The sequence below is a fragment of the Clupea harengus genome, chromosome 13 (genome assembly GCF_900700415.2).
Source record: "Clupea harengus chromosome 13, Ch_v2.0.2, whole genome shotgun sequence".
Lineage (NCBI taxonomy): Eukaryota > Metazoa > Chordata > Actinopteri > Clupeiformes > Clupeidae > Clupea > Clupea harengus.
Window position 1 is genome coordinate 4,057,188 of NC_045164.1, and position 24,343 is coordinate 4,081,530.

General features: G+C 43.8%; 2 protein-coding genes across 8 annotated transcripts in view; one reads left to right on the plus strand and one right to left on the minus strand.

Annotated features, from left to right (window-relative positions):
- The first annotated feature begins 1,657 nt into the window (after positions 1 to 1,657).
- phf3 (PHD finger protein 3) lies at positions 1,658 to 16,414 on the plus strand. 6 transcript variants are annotated; one of them, XM_031578532.2, is made up of 17 exons: positions 1,658 to 1,816; positions 3,753 to 4,009; positions 4,348 to 4,488; positions 5,168 to 6,259; positions 6,305 to 6,812; positions 7,425 to 7,716; positions 8,402 to 8,462; positions 8,600 to 8,720; positions 9,473 to 9,629; positions 9,815 to 9,931; positions 10,554 to 10,682; positions 10,960 to 11,098; positions 12,189 to 12,375; positions 12,489 to 12,636; positions 12,773 to 12,862; positions 12,969 to 13,164; positions 13,285 to 16,414. In XM_031578532.2, exons 2-17 carry the CDS (start codon positions 3,778 to 3,780, stop codon positions 15,792 to 15,794), a joined length of 6,120 nt encoding a protein of 2,039 aa, XP_031434392.1. In that variant the 5' UTR covers positions 1,658 to 1,816; positions 3,753 to 3,777; the 3' UTR covers positions 15,795 to 16,414. The 6 variants fall into 6 exon arrangements, with proteins under 6 accessions (XP_031434392.1, XP_031434390.1, XP_031434393.1 ...); XM_031578533.2 differs by having other exon boundaries at positions 1,659 to 1,816; positions 5,168 to 6,375; positions 6,511 to 6,812; XM_031578530.2 differs by having other exon boundaries at positions 5,168 to 6,812.
- A 212-nt stretch (positions 16,415 to 16,626) lies between these two features.
- Positions 16,627 to 24,343, minus strand: part of eys (eyes shut homolog) — a 181,098-nt gene continuing 173,381 nt past the window's right edge. For both annotated transcript variants that reach the window (XM_012816935.3, XM_031578529.2), the window contains 4 exons: positions 22,636 to 22,810; positions 20,104 to 20,276; positions 18,390 to 18,551; positions 16,627 to 18,251 (listed from right to left, as the gene is read on the minus strand). In XM_012816935.3, coding sequence (XP_012672389.2) covers positions 17,056 to 18,251; positions 18,390 to 18,551; positions 20,104 to 20,276; positions 22,636 to 22,810 — 1,706 coding nt within the window. In that variant the 3' untranslated portion in view covers positions 16,627 to 17,055. The remainder of the gene's footprint in view (positions 18,252 to 18,389; positions 18,552 to 20,103; positions 20,277 to 22,635; positions 22,811 to 24,343) is intronic.

Here is a 24,343-nt window from a genome sequence, read left to right on the forward strand (position 1 = left end):
AAAGAGTGGTCCTCTTACAGAAAGTATACTTAGCTAGGCATTTATGCACAAAAACGAAATGTTTTCTTCTGTGGTATCTCACAGTCTGATTTTTAAATGACTGTATTGTAATTCATAATTAAAGACTCCCTGTTGAGAATGGTGCCATTTGTGGAGCAATTACCATTTTTGGTCCTTTGGATCAAACAACTACCAAAAAAACAGTAGCCTATCCTATCTCCAATTTGATGAGAAGGTTCTGTTGAAGATCAAAAGGAAGCATTTTTTTCCCTTACAAAACAATTATATTTCCCGATCTCATATGAGAACACCCTGTAATAAAGTAAAATAATGAAATGCACCTTGCAATCATAAACAAAAATGAGCTCCTGTATAGTTTGCTTGGTTTGCGCCCTAGAGCATGTTGTTTTGCATAGGCCTAAAGACCTTGACATACAAAAGGCCTAATTGAATATACAGTACATACAACATCTACTCTGCTGTTTGAACAATATATATTCAAATTTGAATCGCTTTTTCATGTTGATATTAACGGAGCTATATGTTTTACAGGATAGGTCAGCAGAACTGAGGCTGTTAAATTAGCAGAGTTAATCGAGCTCGTCGAGTTCTTTCTGGTTGCTGTTTTATATCCTTGTTTATATCGCCTCCTTGTGGCTAATTTTAAGTATTACATTTTGGATAATTTTACAATTTAAAGCTGCCCCTCATTTCGATGCAATGGCCTGGTAACTGTAGGACTATACATACTCATTATTGGAACAATAACAAAAACCCTTTATGGCTGTTTTAAGAAACATACTGAGTTAAGCAATTAGTTAATTCAGTTAACTTAGTATAATTTGTTAATTTTTGAAACTCTCTCTGACGTTTAGTAGTTTGTTAATCTAAATACAGTATTGTCAAGTATTGAGCAAGATTTTTAATGCTGTGTTTGTGAAATAACATGTTTTACACATACAATGTTTCTTTTTGTGCTATGTTAAATGTGAAAATAATAATAATACAAAAAAAAACACCCTGTCCATAACAACATGTATCCATTCTGCCATCTGCCCATAGGGTGTCCATATGATATATGTGTATGGTTTCAGAAAATGATGGATATGACATATGTAAATGTGTTGTGGTGATACTTTATGCTACTATTAGTGAACCCACTTCAACATTATCAAATCAAACTTTATTTATACGGCGCATTTCATACCAGGGGGTAACACAATTAACACAGCATTAATCACTCTCCTTAGAGCTTCATTCGAGTGCTTTCTGTTTAGTTTGAAGAGACAAGTAGTCTCTTCTCCAAAGCACCTTCTTTATTATTAGGTTATATCAACGGTAGGCTACTATTTGGAGACTGTCAATGTCATCTATTTTTCTCTCCCAATTTCCTCTTAACATACAATTGTTCAGCTTCTAACTGAGAAAAGAACCACAACAAAAACAAAAACAAACAAACACACACACACGCGCGTATGTTGTTAATGTCTTCCAAGTTTGGGGATTTTTCTTCCTGACTAAAGTCCCTCTGCAGTAGCCTACTGGGATTTCTGACATAAGTAGGTTTACGTCAATTTAACATAACATGGTCTAATCCAATGCATTTGAAAGCAGCTTGCAAGTTATCTAGCTATAATACAATCATCACTGTAAACACGTACCACGTGATACAATGTGCTCGAGTTGTGTCAGGATTTTGCAGAACGCACTAATGGCGGCGTAGCTAAGGAAGAACCGGTAGCTTAAACTAGCTTGCAAGATCCACTGCAACATTAATCTGGAAGTAATGGTCAAATCTGTAATAAAGAGTCGCAAGGTAAGTACAATTACTCTCTTCCCGTGTGTGAAAGTATTGGTTATAGTCTTTTGACCAACATCTAGCAGTTGAAAGGGGGCGTGAACATACGTAGCTAGTTAGCCTGTGTTTTGCGACTCTGGGGCCTAGCTAGCTCGCTAGCTAACCAATGTTAGCTCAATGGCCTCTGTAACCATTATTCATTGACATGTCTCTCGGGGATTGCAGTGAGTGCTAATGCCAAACTATTGTTATTATGGCTGTAGACCACTGTTGTATTGCTTTGACGTGAGTCATTTTGCTGTGAAGGGCCAGAACCTGGAGTAAACGTTGTAGTTAAGTATGCACAGGCTAACATTAAGTTAGCAAATTAGCGGATTTGGAGCAAATGTTACACAAATGGCAACTAACGATACTGAGCTTGCTCCGTAGCTAATATTAACTATGCCTCAGCCCAGGTTGTGTTTGCCCATACTATCTATTGACTGTCTGGACGACTCGCCAGCCAGAACTTTGCCCCGAGGACGGTTCTACGGTAGCTGGCTAGCTTAGCCATTAACTTAGTCCTCTTGCTCTGCCTAGGATGTAAGCAGAGTTTATAGACTGACATTACAACAGTTGGTCTGAAAGTTAGATAACTAGCTCGTAAGTACCATATTTAATGTTTGATTTTACTGTGATCTGCACAATTAACACTTGATTCTTAGCTATCCAAGCTGCAATTTAATGCATTACTTTCCTACTGAAGTTTGTCCTCCAAGGCCTCTAGGGATGGCTAGCTAGCAACTGACTAGCTCCAGACGTAGCCCCCGAGCACAGCACACTGTAGTGTGACCAACGTTAGCGAATTAGCCCAACACCGCCATGCATGTACTAACGTTAAAGAATTCGTAGCGTAAATGTAGTCAATTTTTTGTTTGTATGTGAGGGTTTGGTTGTGATGTACACCAGTGATGATTTAGTTATGTTGACTCCCGCTCTGTGACAGAAATTAATGCTTGAAAATATGTCAGCATGCTGACGCGGGTCAAAGAGTTGGCTAACTGAAGTGAATCAAGTCACCAGCTGTGGCCAGCATAAACTGTGGCGTTAGTAACGTCTACGTTAGCTAAGTTTGCTCACCTTTATGTTTTGTCAAAATGGATGCCAAATGAGTTTGCATGTGTGAGAGACTAACCTGGGATGCAGTTTGCTTAACGTTTGTATGGAATGGATTTGTCGCACTAGTTTGCCATTATTCATATTACTTTGGGTTTTCCCCCATCCGCGTCAGGTGTCACGCTGTCAATAACGTTAGGCTAACTGGCTATAGGGTAACGACAAGTTAACATTTGCTGTGGGTTGCCTATCACATTAGATTTAATTGATTTTTTGTTTTCATAATACATTTGTATCAAATTAATGTTAATCGTTGCTTTGTTGGTTATAGACTGCGTAGAGGGGTTTTTAAGATTGATAGTAATCCTTGTGTCATGAAGATACTTCACTTCAACTGTGACCGCCAAAGTACGTAACGTTATCATTCGTTTCTGAAAAGAAGGCACCTGAAAGTTTTTGCCCGGCAAAACCTTCATCTGCTGCATATGTTTCAAAATGTCTTTTATTGACGAAATTGGAATGGGGGGGGGACCGAACCATTAGTGAAAGTAACGATTTGTGTTGTCAGGTAATTTGACGAAGAGCGTAGTCAGGTAAACAAACTACATTTAACAAGGTCTTTTCCGTGAAATGTACTTGGCTTCTTTTGCCTTTTAATGCCGTGGTCCACTGACAGTCTCTAACAACGTTGAAGTATTAAAATGTAACACACTGCTACTCAAAAGTGTTGTTAAGAGTAGGTTCAGTACAGCCAGAGGTAGACTCAACTTCTCAGCCCGTAAGTGGTGGCTCACTAACTGAGGAGGAGTATGCTCTCTTGGTCATAAATATGTTAATGGATATTTTCTTATTTCTGCAGAGCTTACAGACAGGCAGAGGCATTCATGGATGTAGTTGACTCCTTTACCCATTTAATTCCCAGTGATCAGTTGGATGACTCCTTGTTGCTTGGCCAGAACTTGGAATGTGAAGCAAGTGATGAGTTTGGATCAGGTCACAAAAGACCAGACGACTCGTTAAAGAACATGCTCAGTGACAAAGATCCCATGTTCGGGTCTGCCAGCACTCAGTTCCATCTGCTGGACAGTGATGAGTCTAACTTGGCCAGCTTAACAGGTGTGTTGACGAAATACTTGAAGGATATTGCCCATATCAGCAATTCATCCTTACATCCTTACAAGTGAATAGCCAACTTTTAAAATATTGGTGTGAACAAAGGCTGTTGGCCATTAAGTCACTTACCCCCCCCCCCTCCCCCCAAAACTATTTTCACGGACGTGTTTTTCCAGCTCACTAGATTTGGATCTTGGCATCATTGCTAGTGCCATGGCCCTCCAGTCTACAGGAAAACCGAAAGTGTGTTTGTCTTGCTTGCTGTGTGCTGTTGCTCATATGATGACTACACATGCCCAGAGCTTCTTGAGTGTGACCATATACATCTTTGTGCTTCACAGATCACAACATGAGGCCATCGGGACGCGGCCGTGGTGTATCCAGACGTCAGTCAGCCGGCAGGTTTCCAGGGAGGCGAGGATCAAGAGGCGGGAGAGGAGCAAGTGGTGCCCCCGGGAATGCTCCAAGCCCAGCAGAACCAGGTACAAACTTTATACACCATGCTTTCTTCTTCCATCTGTGTTTGCTAATAAGTTAGTAATGTATTGTGGTATTTGCTCATCCAGCATGGCAGAAAAGATAATTTAGCTTTTGCCCACCAACAATGTGTCCAAACAAATACAGAAAAAGTACCTTGGTAGGGAGATATGGATCCTGAAAGTAAGGGCATGGCTGCTGCTACAACTAATTTATGTGCAGTCTGCACTTTCCCTGCCTGATGTAGCACTCTTTTGTGGTATCCTTTGTTGTTGTACTCCTAATTGACCTCTGAGTGACCTATGAACTATTGCACAAGGCTAACACAGAGATGGTGCGACAGTCATGAGTATGTTTTAAACAGACATGTCTCTGTGAAAGTGATGTCCTGTGATCATCCTTTTGTCATATATGTGGGTGTTTTAAATCAGAAAACCGGTTTCCTCTTCTGTATTATGGTTGTTAACAAACCCAACATCCCTAACCTATGTGAACTCATGTTAAAAAAAAAAAACGATACACATCACATTGCACCACATTGGATATTTCATAAGCTGTGTGATGTATGCTGACAAAAGATGTAAAATTGTGATGCTGATTAGAGATTTCACGCAATTGTAGGAACAGATGTATGGGCAGAGAGGAATAGCAGATGATTTTCCTTGTTGTGACCTAATCCCTCAGGAACCGGCAGAGGCACAGGGAGAGGTGTGCGGGGCAGACGCACCGGCCCGGGGAGAAGGGGCGTCAGTGCGGGGAGGAGGGGCATCAGTGCCAGGGGCCTGGGAAGAGCAGACCGGAGAGCGTCAGACAGGAGCCCGCCGGGGTCCAGCTCCACAGAGGACGGCGATGAATCCCGGAGAAAACGAGAGCTGCTTCTCAGCAAAAGGTACAACGCGCATGACGTTCACCCCTCCATGAACCCCGTTGTGGTGCTGCGGCGTCTGACTGTCACCGTCGGGGGCTATCGCATTGAGCTCCTCCCGGGACCCTCCCTCCTGGGTGGCGTGGCGACCCTCTCTGTGGAACAGGGTTTGCAGGAGGGAGTGGTGTGCGTGGACGGCGTGGGTGTGAGCATGCACGTGGAAGAGGTTGTCAGTGCGGAGAGCTCGGCGGTAGTGGAAGCGGTCCGAGACCCAGGCGCAGTTCAGAAGCAAGAGAAGGTGACAGTCACTAATGATGTCCCGCACCATTTAGGTCCGTACGTTAACCCTAATGAAGTCCAGAACACCAATGGTGCTCTGGTACCAAAACCTGCCACGGAGGTTTCAGTAGCATCAGACTCTAAAGCCGCCAGCGACCAAGACAATCCTCCAATGTCCAAAACCAGCAAAATGCAGAGTAAGAACAACAACAACACGGCGCAGCAGGATTCACCCAACAAGCATTCGAAATCAAAGGAGGCCTTGCCCTCTGCCAAAACCAAGCCGACAGTACCAAATAAACCGGGTACTGCCAGAAAGAGCCTAAACCATCCCCAGCTGAAGAGGGTACCCAAAGGCATGCCGAGGAACCCTGCGGACCTGAAAGGCAAGCCGCATAACAATGTAGCGGTGAAACGGCCTGGGGAGCAGCTCAAGGGCGGCCCCGTTCCCAAAACGCAGAAGATCAGGCAGGAGACCCTCACAAAACAACACGTTAAACTGGGTGCATCAAAGCCTGAAGGCAATAAGGTGCAGGCTCCACGACCGCAGCCCGCTCCGCCTCATCCTTATCCTCCTCCAGGCGCCCAACAGAGCTCCCACAAGCAGGCCCCTCCGCCTCATCCTCACCCAGGCGCCCAACAGATCTTCCACAAGCAGGCCCCTCATCCTCCTCCAGGCGCCCAACAGATCTTCCACAAGCAGGCCCCTCATCCTCCTCCAGGCGCCCAACAGATCTTCCACAAGCAGGCCCCTCATCCTCCTCCAGGCGCCCAACAGAGCTCCCACAAGCAGGCCCCTCATCCTCCTCCAGGTGCCCAACAGAGCTCCCACAAGCAGGCCCCTCATCCTCCTCCAGGTGCCCAACAGAGCCCCCACAAGCAGGCCCCTCTGCCCCAGAAGAAGCCCCTGCAGAGCCCCTCACCGGTCAAGAAACCGGACCCGCCGCTGCAGGAGCTGGAGGAGAATGAGGAGCAGGAGAGGCACAGGCTGAGGAAGGAGAAGATCCTGCAGAGGCAGCGGAGCCGCAGCGCCCGTAGTGTCTCTGTGGAAGAGCCGGCACTGTTCATCCCCGACAACGCCCCCGTGGCTAGGAAGGATGCTGTGGAGGAAGAGCCAGCTGACGGGGAGGCCCTCTGGGATCCAAGCAAACACTGTGGCCTCTGCAAGAAATCCCACAACAACAGGTTGGCCTTACTTACCATTTAGTTCAGCTGGTTTAGTGTATCAGATTAAAGAAAGTCAGGGCAGCAGTAGCTAACTATGATGTGGGGACCCCCCCCCCCCCCTCATTATGGAATGTGCAACATATTACTCCTGAAGTCTTTGATTTGCTTTACAGAGAATGTGTGGTAGAAGGGATGACATTTCACTATGTCAGTAGGTAGTTCTCTAGGTACACCCTTCATCTAACAGATGTCTGTAGATAGAGCCATTTCAAAAGGACCCGCATAATATTTCCAGGTGTTTTCCTCCAGAGTAAAGCAAAAAACAATTTTAGTTTAGGCCTGTTCATAAACAGCTGGGTAGCTTCTTCTTAGTTTTTTTCTAAGTTAAATAAAAATCTCCGCCCTCCGCTTGTAATCCTAGCGCTGTGTGCAGAAAATGGAAACTGGGGCTGGTGGGCAGAATCTTCTCACGTCCCACCTGCCTCCCCTCTGGTAGAATAGTTCCACCAGTGTTATTAGTGTGTGTGACTATGGCAACAAGGTTGCCGGATCAAAGTTAATGTCGCCCCGTCGGCTATTTTCAAGATTGGAAAAAATGCACCCACCCGCCACTTATAGCCGTATTTTCAGGTTCATGGTAGGGTGTGGGCGCTGCGACGACTGGTTCCATGGCGACTGCGTGGGCCTGGACTTGGACAAGGTCCAGCAGATGGAGCAGGAGGACCAGGAGTACGTGTGCCTGCGCTGCTGCGATGACGAGGACGTTGGCAAAGCCGAGCCGGGCGGGTCCGACCCGGCCACCAAAGACCATCCGCCTAAGAGCGACCCCCAGCCGCCTCCCAGAAACAAGCAACAAGGAGTCACGACGGGCGGACTCACGACGGGCGGACTCACGGCGGGCGGAGTCAGACCATTTAGAAAGGTGAGCCACTGTAAGCCCCCCAGTATACAGATAAGGGCCACTGGAAGTAGTATTGCCTTGTTAGCACAGCCTCTCCACTCAGTCTATGTCTACAGTGTTGGTGAACAGGTAGCTGTTTGTTTATTTATGAAACTTTACGCTGTCTACAAAGTGTGTCGCATGTAAATGTCTGTTTTTTTAACCCCCTCTTTATCCAATGGATCATGTTTGTGAGAACTTTGTTTTTCATTTTTCCTGCGCATAAATCAAACTGCTGTTGTATTTCTTTTAGCTGTGCTTCAGTTAAGAGTTTACACATGGTCAGCAGTCTGTTAAAGGGTTTGTTTTCTTTTTTGTGTTCATTTTGAATAGGAGTCCTCATAGGATTGGGGGTGTTGGTAACAGATATCTTTCCTAGTTGGCAGTCTTTACTAAATATATTTAAACATTTAAAGACTTGTAAAGCCTTCAATTTTTTTTTTAAACAAATATGTCTTTCCAGATGTATAATGCACATGACAATGCAATCACACATACTGCATTGTTGTTAATGTCACTGCACTGCAAAGCTGCAATACTCTCTTAAAAGCACTCACACCCCAGTTTTATTAGTGGAGTTTTATGTTGCACAGGGGGTCTCTCACACAGCACTGTTCCTAATGCCTTTTTTGAAACATGATTGTGTTGGTCTGTGCCTGGTCTCCAGGAGTCCGCTTATTCAGAGAGGAGGCATTCAACAGACGCTAAAGATTCTACACACAGAGCAGGTAATATATCATCTGTATGTAGTCATATTCAGCTTTATGTCATGGGAAAACATATATTTGGATCTGTGACGTGAGGGCTACCTTACCCTGACTGTACACACAGAAATGAGATATTTTCCTTTTCTTTGTCCAATCAGGAGGACACGGGAGGTCAGAGAAAAATAAAGCAAAAGTTTCACCTGTGAGCACAAAGCAGCCTTCCACAGATCAAATCCGACGGAATGTCCGACACACACTCAAGGATATCCTTCTGAGCAGGTAATTCTTCAGTATTTGAATTTGATTATGTCCCCTAACAAAACTGTGTGCATCATTTATGAGTCTGCATGCATGTGTTTGTGTGCACCTGTGTACTGCAAGTTGGTTATATGTATGTAGATTAAACGCATATGTAAGCACACATTGGGGCGCACCTGGCATCAAAATGTGTCTTGTGTCCAGATTGTATCTAGGTTTTATTTTAACCAGATTACATTTACACCTGGTATTAATGTGTCTTCAGTGTCCACATTGAGATCCAATTGAGATCTGATTGCTGTATTCAGCTCACGTCACATCCTCCTCTCGTTTGTGCGGGTCAGAAACAAACAACAAACAACAACAAAAAAACATAAAAGAAGAAATGAAGACGGTAGCCATCTGAGAAGCTGCGTTATTGTGCTTGCTTGCTTTTTGAAACCTTGCTGGTGTTTTCGTCCACGTAGTTGTTGATTGTGGATTGACGGCACAATTGCATTTACACTTCAATGTGGTCACAATCCGTCGGTGGTTTGGCCGATTGGATCACAATCCGTCCTAAATGCGTCTTGAGTGCATTTACACCTGTACTTTCATGTGGTCAAGCACTATCCGATAGCAATCCGATCACCCAAAACGCATTTTGATGCCAGAAATAAAAAGCCCCATTGATGTAGACACTGTATAACTACTAACATACGTTGTGCATATGTTTTCTAAATCTGCACAGTACAGATGCAATGTGTCCACTCTTTGATTTGTTCTGATTTTAGGCTGAAAGATTCAGACTTAAAAGTTTCGTCAGAGAAGGTTGCTGAAGTTGCCAGGAAGACGGAAAAAGAACTCTATTCATTTTTTCAAGGCACTGATAGCAAGTACAAGAGCAAATACAGAAGCTTAACTTTCAACCTTAAGGACACGAAAAACAACGTAAGTTCACGTAGCACAGTTTAGAGACGCTTATAATGTCTCGCTGAAAGAACATGATGATATTTCTTTGTTTAGATTTTTTTTTTGGGGGGGGGTGGTGGTAAGTAAAACTTTTGTGCAATTGTATTTTTGATTCGTCACGTATTGCATCAGTTGTGTTGAAAGCCGTATTGAATTCTTCACAGGTACTATTTAAACGTGTTCTTCAAGGGGAAATCTCTCCTGGAGATCTCATTCGTATGAGCCCAGAAGAGTTGGCCTCTAAAGAATTGGCTGCTTGGAGACAAAGGGAAAACAGACACGTAAGCAGCCAGCGTTCATTTAAAATTGCCTTAGTGTAACCACTGTTGCTGAAATAAACATGTCATTGTGTCGTTACTCAGGTTTGTTGCTTTGGCGAACAGAGAATCTGAAAAGGAATGTGTCTTAAGATACACAAATCATTAAATCAATGTTTTAAAATGATGCTTGTCTAAGATTTTGAAGTGCTATCCAGAGTTATTCTATCTTGCTACACATTGATTCATGTAATGGAACCATGTTATTTTGAGGCAATTTGGCCCACTAGCTTTTAGGGCACAGCGCAAATTCCCCACTTATTTGTCTGTATTCATTCTTGCCAAATGGCACTTCGCAAGACGCATTCTCTAATACCCCATTTTTAGAATTCACTCTGTTCCTTATTTTGCGCTGTTTGATGGATTTTCCAGATCTTCTGGCTAAATACTTTGGAGCAGAACAGAGCTAACCTTAAACAGTTGCTCACGTCTTCTCTTGTCTCCTGTCTGCAGGCTGTAGAAATGATCGAGAAAGAGCTAACCTTAAACAGTTGCGCCTGTTTTTAAGCACTGATTTGGTTAAGAGTTGTGTTTTGATTGAAGCCTGATAGTAGTCATCACCTCTTCTCTTGTCTCCTGTCTGCAGGCTATAGAAATGATCGAGAAAGAGCAGCGGGAGGCAGAGAGGCGACCCATCACCAAAATCACCCACAAAGGAGAGATTGAGATTGAGAACCAGGAGCCTTTGAAATCCCCCGATGTCATAGAACTAGAGGTAAGGTGACATTAAGTGGGCCCTGTTTTTATTTATTTTTGATTTATAAACAAGGTTGTTATGATTTTTACATTGGCTCCCAAATGAATCACCACACATTAATAACCACAAGGAGGCTCCAGCAACCCTGGCTATATATCCACAGTACTGCCAGATCAAGCCATTATTAGTCATTTGATTAAATTAATCCTGCAGTGTGTGTGTGTGTGTGCGTGCGTGTGTGTGTGTGTGTGCGTGCGTGTGTGTATATGTGTGGTGATTGTTATTGCCCCTGCAGCCTGAACCAGTTCCCAAAGCTCCGGAGGAGCCGGAGGAGAAGCCCCAAGTGGCCGAGCCTGAACCCCCGAAAGATGTTCGAGACACAACCAGCCTGCACAAGTCTCACCTCTTTGATCTGAATTGCAAGATATGCACTGGTAAGAGGCAGGGTTCAGCTGGATATATCTTTAGCTTGACATATTTATTTGTGTTGATGTCTGGCAAGATATTAGTGGGGTTATCTGTGAGCCGTGGAGGGCTAATAAACGGAATAATCAGTTAGCATCTTGCCATTATTATATTTCTCAACAAGTTACCAGACCGTTTGATAGAGGGAACATCACAGTATCTGGTTTGTGGATTTAGCAAGCAAAGTTAGCCATGGATTTTTCAGTTTTAATATGGGGCAGTCAGTACTGTCTTCATATTGGCAATATCTTCGCAAACTATTTAATCTCCGAGCTCGGCTACCTCAGGGACTGGGTGTCTTCCTACGCTGTCATAAATATTCATAAGCGGAGGCTTGAGTGATGGTTGTCTCTCAGCTTTTCTTAACATGCTCGTTAACACCATCGCGGCTGGCAGCTCCCGCGATGAATGGCATGCGTTCAGCTGGTCTGTTACCTCTCCAGGGAAACTGAAACGTGAGAAGATAAAGGGCTAATGTCTAGTGGCGGTCTATATGTGTGAACACTTATGATATGGAGTTTGTTTTTCCCCTCGTAGTACGGATTTGCGCCTGGAGAAAAAATTAAATATGATGTATATAATGTTAATGTAGGATTAGTGGGTGGTACCGTGCTGCAGAAGCATGTTTTTACACCTTGTGAGCATTCAGTTTGGTAGGTTTACAGTCACTTCTCCCCCTATAGTGTATAGTATAGCTATAGTGTATGGGGATCTGAAACCATGGAACATTTGCAGGGTTTTAGAAGAAAGAAAATTTGGGTTGTTCACATTCCATAATGTGATCTGTTGCATACAGTTGTGTTCACCTTAACTCATCATACTTAAATGTTAGATTCTTACAATTTTTTTTTATTATTAGTGGACAGATTTCTATTTCTCTATAATTAGCCACTTGGTTTTTGCTGCAGCAACAAAGGTTCAGTTTAGGGGCAGAAGCACGTATGTTCACAGTATCATAATCTGTATTATTCACTGTATCACTGTTTGAACTGTATGACCTGTTTTATTTGTATGATGTCTGTTCACACATGAAATAAACACATTATCAATTCTGTAAAGGGCGCATGGCACCCCCTGTGGAGGAGCCTGTCACAAAGGCGGTGAAAGTGGCCACCACCGTTACAAAACGTCCATCAACTTCTGAAGGCGAGGCTGTCCCCACACCTTTATCAGGGATAACTGATGAGCTTGATGCTTTAGAGGGCAGCCTTGTGACATCCGGAATATTCTCCAGCTTTGAAGGACGGTAAGAGGTTTAAAGTCTCTCCTAAAAAATTGATTTACCACAAAAATGAGAGTGTGATTGAGAAATGGCCCCCTGTCATGCAATGTGTCCTGAAACCTAAAATATTCTTGCAGATCTGAAAGCTTGAGTAGTAAAGACAACCCAGCAACCTTTCTTGCCAACTTGCAAAGCCTGTGGAATGGTTTTGTGGATATGCCTGCTGTGGCCAAGCTCCTAACAAAAGCCTATCCAGTCTCAGGAACTCTGGACTACTTAACTGAGGTAGACGGCATGTTATTGTATAGGAATAGATGTTTGTTATAAAATCGTTGTGTAATTCTGAAACTCTTGTGAATGGTGTTTATAAAAGAAAACATTCAGTGCAATTATGACTGAGTTCTTTTTCTTTTCTTGTCAGGATCTACCAGAGAACATACAAGTAGGTGGAAGGATCTCACCACAAATAGTATGGGACTATGTTGAAAAAATCCGGGCCTCTGGAACAAAAGTGAGTGAGATAAAAGTCCTGTTGTCTCCAATGTAAACTGCATCATTACTGAAGCTATCCTGGTTTCACCTCTTACAATTTTGTTCTACTCTTATTTCCCAATCAGGAGCTTTGTGTAATTCGATTTACCCCTGAGACAGAAGAAGACGAGATCTCGTACACACTACTTTATGCTTATTTTAGCAGTCGCCGGAGATATGGAGTAGTTGCTAATAACCGAAGGCAGGTTAAAGACATGTATCTCATCCCCTTGGGCTCGACTGAAAAAATTCCCAACCAGATTGTCCCTTTTGATGGCCCAGGTAAAGTTGGTAAATGCATTAGACGATTTGGATGGATTAGAATGTTCCTGATAATATAAATTTTAATATTGTCAAAATGGCTAATGGAATCGAATTATTTATCTTTTTATGTATCTACAGGATTAGAGTCTAATCGCCCAAATCTTCTGCTGGGACTGCTCATCAGACAGCGGCCTAAAAGGGACTATGGTGCTATTCTTCCCACGCCTACTACCAGCCCTGTGGGCATCTTACCTGAGACTGAAAAAACTGCAGGTCTGGTATCTAAACCTGCAAAGGCTCGGGATGTAGAAAATGACTTCATCAGCTCTTTGAAAGTTCCGTTAGTGAAGGAAGCTCCACCACATAAACCATCAGTGGCTGATGATCAATCAGGGACTGACCCTATTGAAACTGTGGACTCAACCACAGACCTCGGCCTGCTGGATGCATCTAAACCACTTCGATTCCTCCCCGGGGTACTTCAATCTGCCAAGTCCTCTACGTCTGGAGACGAATCAAGTAAAGCACCAAACACCATCCTGACTGATACCGGAACTCAGGGAGTCTCAGTTAAACCCACTTCCACTACCCATGGTCTGAACCGATTTATTATAAAAAAGAGAGATTCCAAATCTGTCAAAATGGAAGTGGGTCCATACAGCCAGGCTGTGAAATATGTTACCGATTCCAAACCAGTCAAGACAGAGACAGGTCCATCCGGTCTATCTGAAAAGTCAGTCACTGGTTCCAAATGGGACAAGACAGAGACCGGGCGACCTGGTCTATCGGAAAAGTCTGTCACTAGTCCCAAATTGGTCAAGGCAGACGCAGGTCCACCCGGTCTATCGGAAAAGTCAGTCACTGGTTCCAAATGGGACAAGACAGAAACCGGTCCTGGTCTATCGGAAAAGTCTGTCACTAGTCCCAAATTGGTCGAGGCAGGTCAACCTGGCCTATCTGAGGAGTCTGTCACCAGTTCTGAATCTGACAAGATGGAAGCAGGTCCATGCAGTCAATCTGAAGAATTGGTCACTGACTCTAAATCAGTCAAGCCAGATGCAAGTCCATCTGTCATAGATCTCAAATCAGTCAAGACAGAGGCAGGTCCATCCAGCAACACTAAGAAATCTGAGACTGATTCCAAATCAGTCAAAATCTTAGGAGGTCCATCAACTCAGACAGAGGAGCTTGTCCTTGATAATATGGCAGGGCAACAGAAAAGTGATGCACCAAGCAGCACATTGTTGGTGTCTCTGAAAGATAAACCAGCAGATGTTTCAACAGAGATGTTTCTTGCCAGTCTGTCCACACCTCAGACTAAACCTGATTCCAGCTCCTCTGATTCATCCAACAAGGCTGACTCCCTGTCTAAAAGTGAGAACACAAGCCCAGATAAACAATCTATTCCAGATTCCACAACAGCTACGGTGTTGGACACCTCTGTAGAAGACAAACCTTTCACTACTTCAGTGATCCCAGGTTTGTCAAGTCCAGCAAGTAGTCCAGTACAGTTTTTGAGTGCTATTTTGAAAAGTAGCTTACAAAAACCAAAACCAATCGACACAAAGACATTGTCATCTGAGCTGAATAATTCAGATTCAGACAGGACACATTCTGAGCAACCAGATGCTCAGGAGCAGTCAAAAGACTGCAAAGACGAGGCTCCCCATTCAGTGTCTGTGCCTAGCTCCCCACAACAGTCTCCAAAGGAATACAAGCCTTTGACAGACATCCAAAGCATCAAGACCATTTCGTCCAACTGCAAGAGCAAAGACCCTCTATCGCCTCGGCCAGCTCTTCTGAACTCTCCCCCTTTATTCCCACCAGCTGCTCATGTCCCTCCACCTGCCCCATTTGGTCCTCCAGGTTCTACTGGTGTTCCTAAATTCCCATATCATCAAGCACCACTGCCAAATTACTCTGCTCAGAGCAATCCTCCACTTTTCCTGCCTGTGCCGCCACCAGTCTCTCTCAACCTGGGCTACGCGGTACCAGTACCTCCACCCATGATATTTTCCCAGAGTCAGGCTCCTTCCCCTTCCTGGACTCCACCTGGCCTTCTTCAGACTGGCTTTCCCCCGACCCTCAACATGCTTCCTCGTCCACCGTTACCCTTTGGAACTCAAAGGTTGGCCGAACCTGTGAAACCTGCTCAAGTCTCGTCTAAAGAAGAGAAAGGATCAGAACAGCGCTACCACGACCCCTGGGAAAGGCCACGGCGCACTGAGGAAAGTGGACACAAGAAGCAAGACCGGGATCACCACAGCCGATCGAGGCATCACAGCGAGTCACGCCACGAAAAGAAAAGCAGACATCATGACCGGGATCATGACCGGGAACGAGGAAAGCGTGACCGGCGGAGCCGAAGTAGGAGCAGGAGCCGAAGTAGGAGTAGAAGTAAGACTAGGACTAAGAGTAGGAGTAGGAGCAGAAGCCGGAGCAGAAGTCATAGTCGTAGTCATAGTCGAGACAGACACCACAGGGACCGGAGCAGGCCCTCGAAGGATGACCGCCATTCAGACAGACGGAAAGACAGGCATCACAGTGATGACTACAGTGGCCGTCACAAAGACAAAGACAGGGACAAACACAGACGGGATTCTGGCCACGAGAAGGGAAAGAAGAGCTCACGAGACAGACGTTCTTGATTTTTTACATATACAAGCAAAAAAAAACAACATTTGCTTTTATGCCTTTTTCCTTACAAAAGCTTTTTTTATTTTTCAGTACAATAGATCAAATGTCTGTAGAGTTATTATTGATGTCCAAAAGTGCAGCTTTTTTTTAAAACAAAGACTGAAAAAAAAAAAAAAAAACATTTTTTAGGTTGAGTTGTGAATTTTTAATTCTGGAAAAAAAAGTTTTAATTTTAATGGTTTTGCTTGCACTAAACACATACGCAACTGTGATAGCTCATATCTATGATACAGTCATAAAGTACCTTTCTTACTCTGCATGATTCATCTAAATGCAAGTGGTCAAAGTTAACAATATCATGGTACAAGGAAATCAACAAAAAACACGGATTATTTTTGTCATGCAAGCAGTTTTTCTTCTGCTGTTATTTCTTGTTCCTTGTTTGTTATTTTAAATGTCCCTTCCCAAATGTTTTTTTTTTTTTTTTTTTTTTTTTCACAAATTGTTTTGAGATAATTATTGTCTTTGTACATTTTGGCTTGTCATGCACATTAGAAATCAAGTGTGCATTCAGCACCTTGTGTTTTCTGTACAGTTCATAATAAAGCTAATCTTTTATTGTTCATAAAAAGCATTGTTGTTGTAAAACATACTCCAGTAACTGACAGAAATAACGGATGACCAATGAGTAAAATAATTGATGAGTGAAAATCATCCATTAAAACTAGAAAATAGTAATAAATAATGACACAGAGACATTCTATTATGCTGTTATTTTGACATTAATACTGTTTCCACGTATGACGTACCTCTGAAACGCACACCTTTTTGGAGTAATCGGAATATAAGCAAAGATTGCTGAATAGGTCCGTGGAAATAAACAGTAAATGACAGCACCAAAATAAGACATTAATATTTGGGGGAAAAGATATGGCGATGTTATTAACTTTTGTAGCACCTTCTGAATAAAATTCCTCTTCTTTATGAGAAAACTATTGAAAACCTACACACTTGCAGATATTTACAGGTTGCAGACAACATATGCAACCGTCTGCTTTACATAGGTATTTCTAAGGCAATGGCCCCACCTCAATGCTTTTATCGCTCCTTACTGGGTACGTTTGTATGAGTCACTTTAAAAATTCCTTTCTTTTCACGAGAAACAAATAACACACATCCTGACTGGCCCATACTTTACAACAAAGGAAAATTCACATTGATGACAAAAAACTAAAAAAACCTTAATCAAATGAATTATAAATATTTAATCTGCTACTCGTCACCTTTGTAAACATTAAAGCCCTCATAGCTTTGGAGAAACTGCAGCTTTCTGGTGTCTTGGAATAAAATAACATCTTTAATGCTACCCTCAAAACCTGTAGAAAAAAGACCAGATGTTATGGCTGACACATTTCTATTCAGCTCAAACCCTCCAAAATAATAAACACCATCATAATTTATGGCAACGTAGCGCTCAAAGGGATCAACATCCTCAAAAATGACTCTGTCTCCGTCCAAGAACACCTGGATTACAGTCCTGTTGTGAACAATGGTTATAAAATTCCAGTTGTCACAGCACAACGTGACGTTTGGGTATACAAGAGGGACAGGGATCCTCTCTCCAAGGTTTATGGCAATCTGGAGGTGGCCATCCTGAAGTCCAACAGCCAGGTAGTCATCATCCTCATTCTGTGCCCTACCCATCCACACGATCAGCCCATCGTCTTTGCTTGTGGTGAAATTCAGTGAGATTTGGGTGTATCTCAAATTCCTTTGATAGTACTGGGGGTCTCTGTATTTCAAATATGAATTGCCAACAAACTTGACGGCGTTCATAGACATTGGCTCGTTGCAGTATGGCCCATTCCATCCGAGAGAGCACATGCAGGAGTAGGAAGAGGCCGTCACATTCGCAATGCAGAGGGAACCGTACCGACAGAGGTTGCCAAGGCAGTAAACAGACTGCTCGCACTTGGGTCCTGTCCAAATAGGGGTACAAGCACAGGTGAATGAGGTCAGGCCAATGGCGCGGCAGAGCCCACCGTTTTGGCACACTTTGTACCCACAGGCCGTCCCATCCCAGTCGCCGACATTGGCGCCACTGATCGCCCCTTTTTCGGTGAGGTCAAGGTCGATGCCGTTGACGACAACCTCTCGGATGCAACCGGTGAACCCAGTAGGCTCGTTTTCCACCGCACTGGCAGTGACTGCACTCAGGATGGACACCCCTCCAATGAAGATGTCTGTTGCTACGTCGAGGGTTGTCATGACCTCGGTGGCGTTCTGGGTGACCTCCTCTCCATCCAGGATGAGGTAGCTGTCAGCGCCTTGCCTCCCTGTCTGCAGGTTGTGCCAGATCTGGCCAGTGTGGTCTACCTTGTTTGTGGATTGCAGCATGATTGTGTCATCTCCCAAGTTGTAGCGCAGCTGAACAAATCCAGAGGTCAGAGACACACTAAGAAAATCACCTGAAAAAAAGAATGATGATTTTAGTCGTGGAGTTGTCAGGTAAAGTTTCAGTTAGTTCAAATAGAAGCAAACACACTTGGTCACGGTGGCCAAAACTACTACATAAAAGTCAGTTCACGCCTCAGGTTCTGACTTACCTGCTCGGGCAGTAAGGTGTTGTGCCATGTAGAACATAATGCCCTCTGTTGACAGAGTCTGGAACTGCATCTGCAGATGTGTCTTGTGTCTCACACTGACTGGGGAGAATGACATCCAGGAGGACAGGTTTCCACTGAAGTAAGGGTCACTAATAGCCAAGGCTGAAACATCCCAAAGGAGACCAACTCACTTTTATGCAGAGCTCGGATGACCTCCTTATTACAAGAGTAAGCAACCCGTTTTAAGACACAGTTGGACCCATTTTTTTTTTTTAAAGAAAATCTATATAGCATTGTCTGTAAAAGTCAATAAAAGCATTTTAAAGTGCTTTGTGCATTCTAAAGTGATGATATAATAGTACAACAGATGTGGACTGCATGCTCAGGAGTACTGTTGAAAAAAATGTAAGAAGAGATGAACAGGCATCTAATTACCCTTATGTATTGTATGGTGTTAATGGCAAAGCTCAGGGAGGGGGACACTGTAATTTGAGGAGAGTGGGAGAAGCTTAGAATGTGGTAAAAGGCTTTTTCTTTGTGTAATTGGCCATGAAAACACCCATATGCTCTCTTTGTCTCTATCTCTCTTTAGTTTTTTCTGCTGACTCTGTGGGTCGGGGTTTAGAGTCTTGCTGACATGTGGGGCGCGGGAGGGAGGTGGCAGGCGGCGAGCCAAAGACCATGTTCTGATCCCAGCTCTGCACTTCAGCTTCTAAGCCCTCTAGGGATCCAAAGCCCTCTCAAAGACATTCAAAGCTTTTAGCGTCCAGGGTAAAAACCCCAACTCTAAGGTCCATTTCCTTCAAGGGTCTTAAATAGTCTTTAAAAGAAGTCCAGTGAAGTGGCAGGTCATGACATACCCACATATATTTTTAAAGCAAATGGTACCTGAAACCTGTAGTAAATATGTTAAGAGACAGCTGATAAATATATGCCTGTAATACCAAACAATCCATACACACAGACTGAACACTACATTTACCTGCCCTTGAAAAGTTTTATGGTCAAGTTCTCTCATTCATATATTCTTCATTGTTTCATCTGTTTCAACCTCTGCTGCGGCAGCATCCTTTGCTGCCTTCTGGCTATCATACAATGGGCTATACTCTTGATTCTGCACTGCTGAAGACTCGTTTTCTGAATATAAATAAAAAATATAGCACAGGTATTTTTAGACTGTAGATTTTTAGACTTTGAAATAGAAATAGAAGTAGACTTTGAAAAAGAGCTCCAAATTGGCCACTCTGGCCTTGACCAGGATCTGCAATAAGACAGGACACTTCCTCCCCACCCTCTCTCCTCCTCTTCCTCCTCCTCCAAAGGGCTCATCAGTGTTGGCCTCTTACTATGCCTGAGCGTGTTTTGAGGGACAAAGACTCTTTTTGGTCAATCAACACTAACAGAGGCCAGGGTTTGTTTTTCAGGGAGCAGATATCAAGTCATCCCAATTGACAGGGATGGTTAGCCATGGCTGCTTGTGGCAGAATGACTAAGAGGGGGTGGATGTCATGTTCTGATGCGACTGGGCTGGAACAGGTGGCTCAATAACGGCAGGGATTGGATTTAATCTACTGTACCCGGCACATTCACCTCCCTAGTGTAAGAGGAATAAAGCCATTAGCCATTAGCAAAATGAAAGCCTGCTTTTCTGTTACTGTGGTTACAATGAGGAGGGAGGAAGGAGGGCAGTTGTGTGGTGCAGAAGGTGACTGACCTTGCTGGCAGAACTGTCCGGCTGTGCCGAGTGGACACAGACAGGTGTAACCTCTGGGGAGCGGCACACAGGTGGAACCCTTGGCACACAGGGGTGGGGGGCTGTGTTCCGCATCGCACACGGACACCATCTCAGAGCACAGAGCTCCTTTCCATCCAAAAAGACATTGGCAGCTGAGTGGAGGAAGGAATGTGTCAGCTCAACCAAGGGACACAATTTATTGGGAGTAACATCCTCCTAGTTCAACCACTAAACTAGAAAATACTAATATCTTTGTATGTGTTCCCATATATACAGTATTATGGCATTCACATGATAAATTATGAAGTTAATGGGTGAATTAGTGACCAATTAGTGGAGCATTGCAGAACACATCACCATAGCTAAATCCCCCTTCAAAACACCCCAATAGATATGGTAGACTCTCAACGGAAAGTTGTGTCAAAAAGCTGGTTCATGCCATAACTTCTGGGCATGGTTATGCTTATGGTATTTAGCTTTTGTCCAAAGCGACTTACTAAACACAAAAACATTACACATACAGTATCAATTTAAAGTAAAACTTGAATTAAAAAAATATCTATTATTATTATTACTTCTGCTATTACTAATAATAACAATGTTGAATATATTTATAGAATATCCATCTCATTTATAAAATATCCACCAAAGATGCGTGGCAATTGTAGTCCACAAACATGAAACAATGCCTGCAAGCACCATTTTGCACTGACACGTAGAGCTGATGTTAAAGAGGACATGTTATCTAATAATTGCTTGAGCTGAGAAAAAAAAAACATTTAAAAAATGCTATTGAGCTTACGAAGTCGAATGTTATGCATGGACAAGTAAAGTAAAACTGAACAAAAAAGCACATTTTCTGAGTTGTAATATACTGTGAAGAGTTTCATTTCCATAGTTTACATCCATTTTACGTGATTCTGCAGTGTTTTATGGAAATGATAAAGCATCCGCGCCAAGGCAATCTGGCCAACTTCTGCTGAAAATTACATTAAAGTGACAACCTACCTCGAATCATTTTTCTGAAACGTATGCAAAGATGTACGCTCATAAATAACTGCAAGTGCACTAACACACTTATGATGATGTTATCATTTTGTATTTACATATATTAGCATCTAAATGATGACAAAGACAATTTGACAAAAATTACATCATTCATATCACTCAGAACCCTCATCTCCATGTGCTAACATAGAGCAAATCAGGCGAGAGAGACAGACACCTGAACACTCTGCCTCCGTCCAGCCCTGTCTAGTCCTCGCTGATCCATGATTGATCTGTGATTGATGTGGTTACCACCCCTGCCTGTCACTTTGTCACCACGTTAAGCAGAGTCTGTCCCTCTTACTCTTACTGGCTGCTAAGATAATAGCATTGATTGGCTGAGGGGGGAGAAGAGGTGTTCCGCTAAACCGTTGTTAGACGTGTGGCATTAGCGGTTCTCTAACAGGTCTCTAGTAGCTCAACAGAAAAGGTTTGGAACATGTAAAAGTCACCACTGCTTATGAACAATATCTAAAAATGACTGAACAGTGATCCTTACAGCAGTAAAATCCATGGGGCTTTATGGGCTCAGTGAGAAGACAACACAGATGTGGAGGTATAACCACAGCCGTGACAAACATCACTACAAACATCACAGATTACATGGAACAATTTTTCTTTTGGTCAAAAAATACCCCCTTTGTTTCTAGTGTTAAATGGACTGCTATCTTTCTCACCCATGGCATTGTAGCTGACTGCAATGTTGTAACGATGTGAGTGTGAGAAGCCTACATAGTCTAGTAACGATGGGCTGACACAGCTGAGTTATTAAGGACAAATCCATAAGACTACATGACTGATAAAACTGAAAGGTTGAACACTGATCAAACAGTCTTGCATTTAAATTCTTGTTGAAGGCAACGGCATATGGTGGCAAAATGAACTGCTTCCTCGTACAAGTTTATATACTCTAGAGGGTGCTCAAGCTAATATAGTGCATGCTGGAGGCAGCCACCTGCCATAATGCATATTTGACTCCCCATTTCCTCAGTCATTAATCTCAGCATTACACTACTCAGATTTTTGCCACATTGGAAGCCAATATCTTAACAACACTGAAAGAGTCACGACTAATTATTTAACTCTTGCTTAAACTGCCAAATAACAAGATGATACAAATACAATGTAACATTTCTGGTATGTCCCATCACGGTGTACCTCTGTCCGTGGCATAAATAAAACAACATACACCTTAATATCTTGTCTTTTCTAATCATTAGTGCTATTCATTAGTGCTATTTATACATCTTCATACATCCACGTCTGCTTCATATCTTCATATCATACACCTTTTATGCAATGCTTACGAAAGCACCAGTGTATGTATTTTACTGAACTAGGGAACATTCTCAGTGTGTCACCTGTGGTGCAATGCGAGCACATTCCTCCCCCCACTGCACTGCCTTCAAACACAGACGGTGTTCTCAAGACGACGACGGGGCCACAGTGGAAGAGCATACTCACTACACAGAGGAGCCGGAGTCCATGCACGTCCCTCCGTTCTGGCACCGGACCACGGAGCAGGGGTTGATGCCGCACTGGCCCACGCTGCGCCCACTGATGGGGTGGCCTTCAGGCTGGCCTGGAGCTCTGAACCTCCCGTCTCCTCTGGTCCGAAATTGCAAATCAAATATGCAACCTTTACAGTAATGGAGAAAAGAGATAGAGGGGAGCGAGAGGGTGAGAGAAAGGGAGAAAGAGAGGGAGAGACAGAGTGAGAGGGGTGGTGATAGAAGCCATATATCCAATATAGTGCTTACATTTTTCATCACTGTCAGAGCAATATACCAGCCAATGACTTGCAGCATTATGTCAGCCTTTCAAAGGGAAACAAAAGAAAGGAAAGAAAAAGGCAGAAATACGTGGAAGTCTTGAGGAGGGATGAATTACGTTGGAAATAAAAGTGCTTTTCTTCTCGGCGCTCGATGGCAAATGACATGTATGCAAATCCAAATCTATGCAAATCAAATTATTGATCACATGGCTCGCTGTGTTTCTGTGAACCAAAGGAGCCACTGATGGGTTTCTGGTTCAGTGGCTCCGACAGAGAGCCTGCTTTAATTGAGAATAATATTTTTTTTTATCCTTTTTTTCCCCTCCCTCCCCATTTCTACATGACCTGACTTCATACAAAAGCGGTACGCCACGCACGACTTCACCTCGAAAAATTGGGCGCTGTAACCTTTTTCAAATTCTAATCCATCGCTATTATGATCCCCTTTTATATACAGAGGAAGAGAAAGCAGAAACTTTCATTCCACATTTGCGGAAGTATCAGGCTTGAAAACACAAGGGTCTCTCTGCAAGGCCTAGTGACTCTCTGCATAGTCAGACTCAACTCTCTCTCTCTCTCCCTCTCCCTCTCTCTCTCTCTCCTTCTCTCTCTCTCTCCTTTCGCCACATTAGTCATTCATGCACTCAGGATATGGGGGGAAATGTCATGCTGGCCTATGAATATTCATGGAGGGATGGCGTGGACTACCTGCTCCCCCCGCACGGTGGCCTCCCTCCCAGAGCGGTGCGCCCGCGCCCACGGGCAGACAAACTGAGAGGAGGGGTTAAAGTGGGCAAGGAGTTTCTTTCTCTTCCTTGTTTTTGCATCCGAATGAGGCGCAGAGGTGAATGAGCACGAGGCGGCTCACTGGATTTGGGATGATAATGGGGGAGGTATTGTCTAAGGTGAGGCGGCTCCCAGGGGGAGATGGCGCTGGTGAGAAGGCGAGGGGTGGAGGGAGGGAGGGAGGGAGGGCTGCAGGTGAGAAGCAGGCAGCGGCTGAGGTTGGCGCTGGCGGGAGAAGGTAATTACACCTGCTAATGCGCCTTTCTGCCAGCATGCGGTGTGATCCACCAGGCTGATGATCAGTCACATCGTTGCAGATTTGCTGGAGTGGAGTGACAGTGTGGCGGCCATTGATAACAGGCGGCAGAGTGTATTATCAGTTTTTTTGCCACCCGGTCCTCACAACAAAAGAGGCTGGAGGGTGGTTGGAATCAGATTAGATTCCTTTTTTTTCTGTTCGTTAATGCCTACCCCTGCAGTCAATGGTTGACATGTGGGAGAGAGAACCACCAGCACAAACCATAGTGTGTTTATATGCTGAGCCCTGACTGTATTGTGGGCATTATTATCAAGTGAGTGCTAGCAGAGACAAATCTTAATCGTTTACATGAA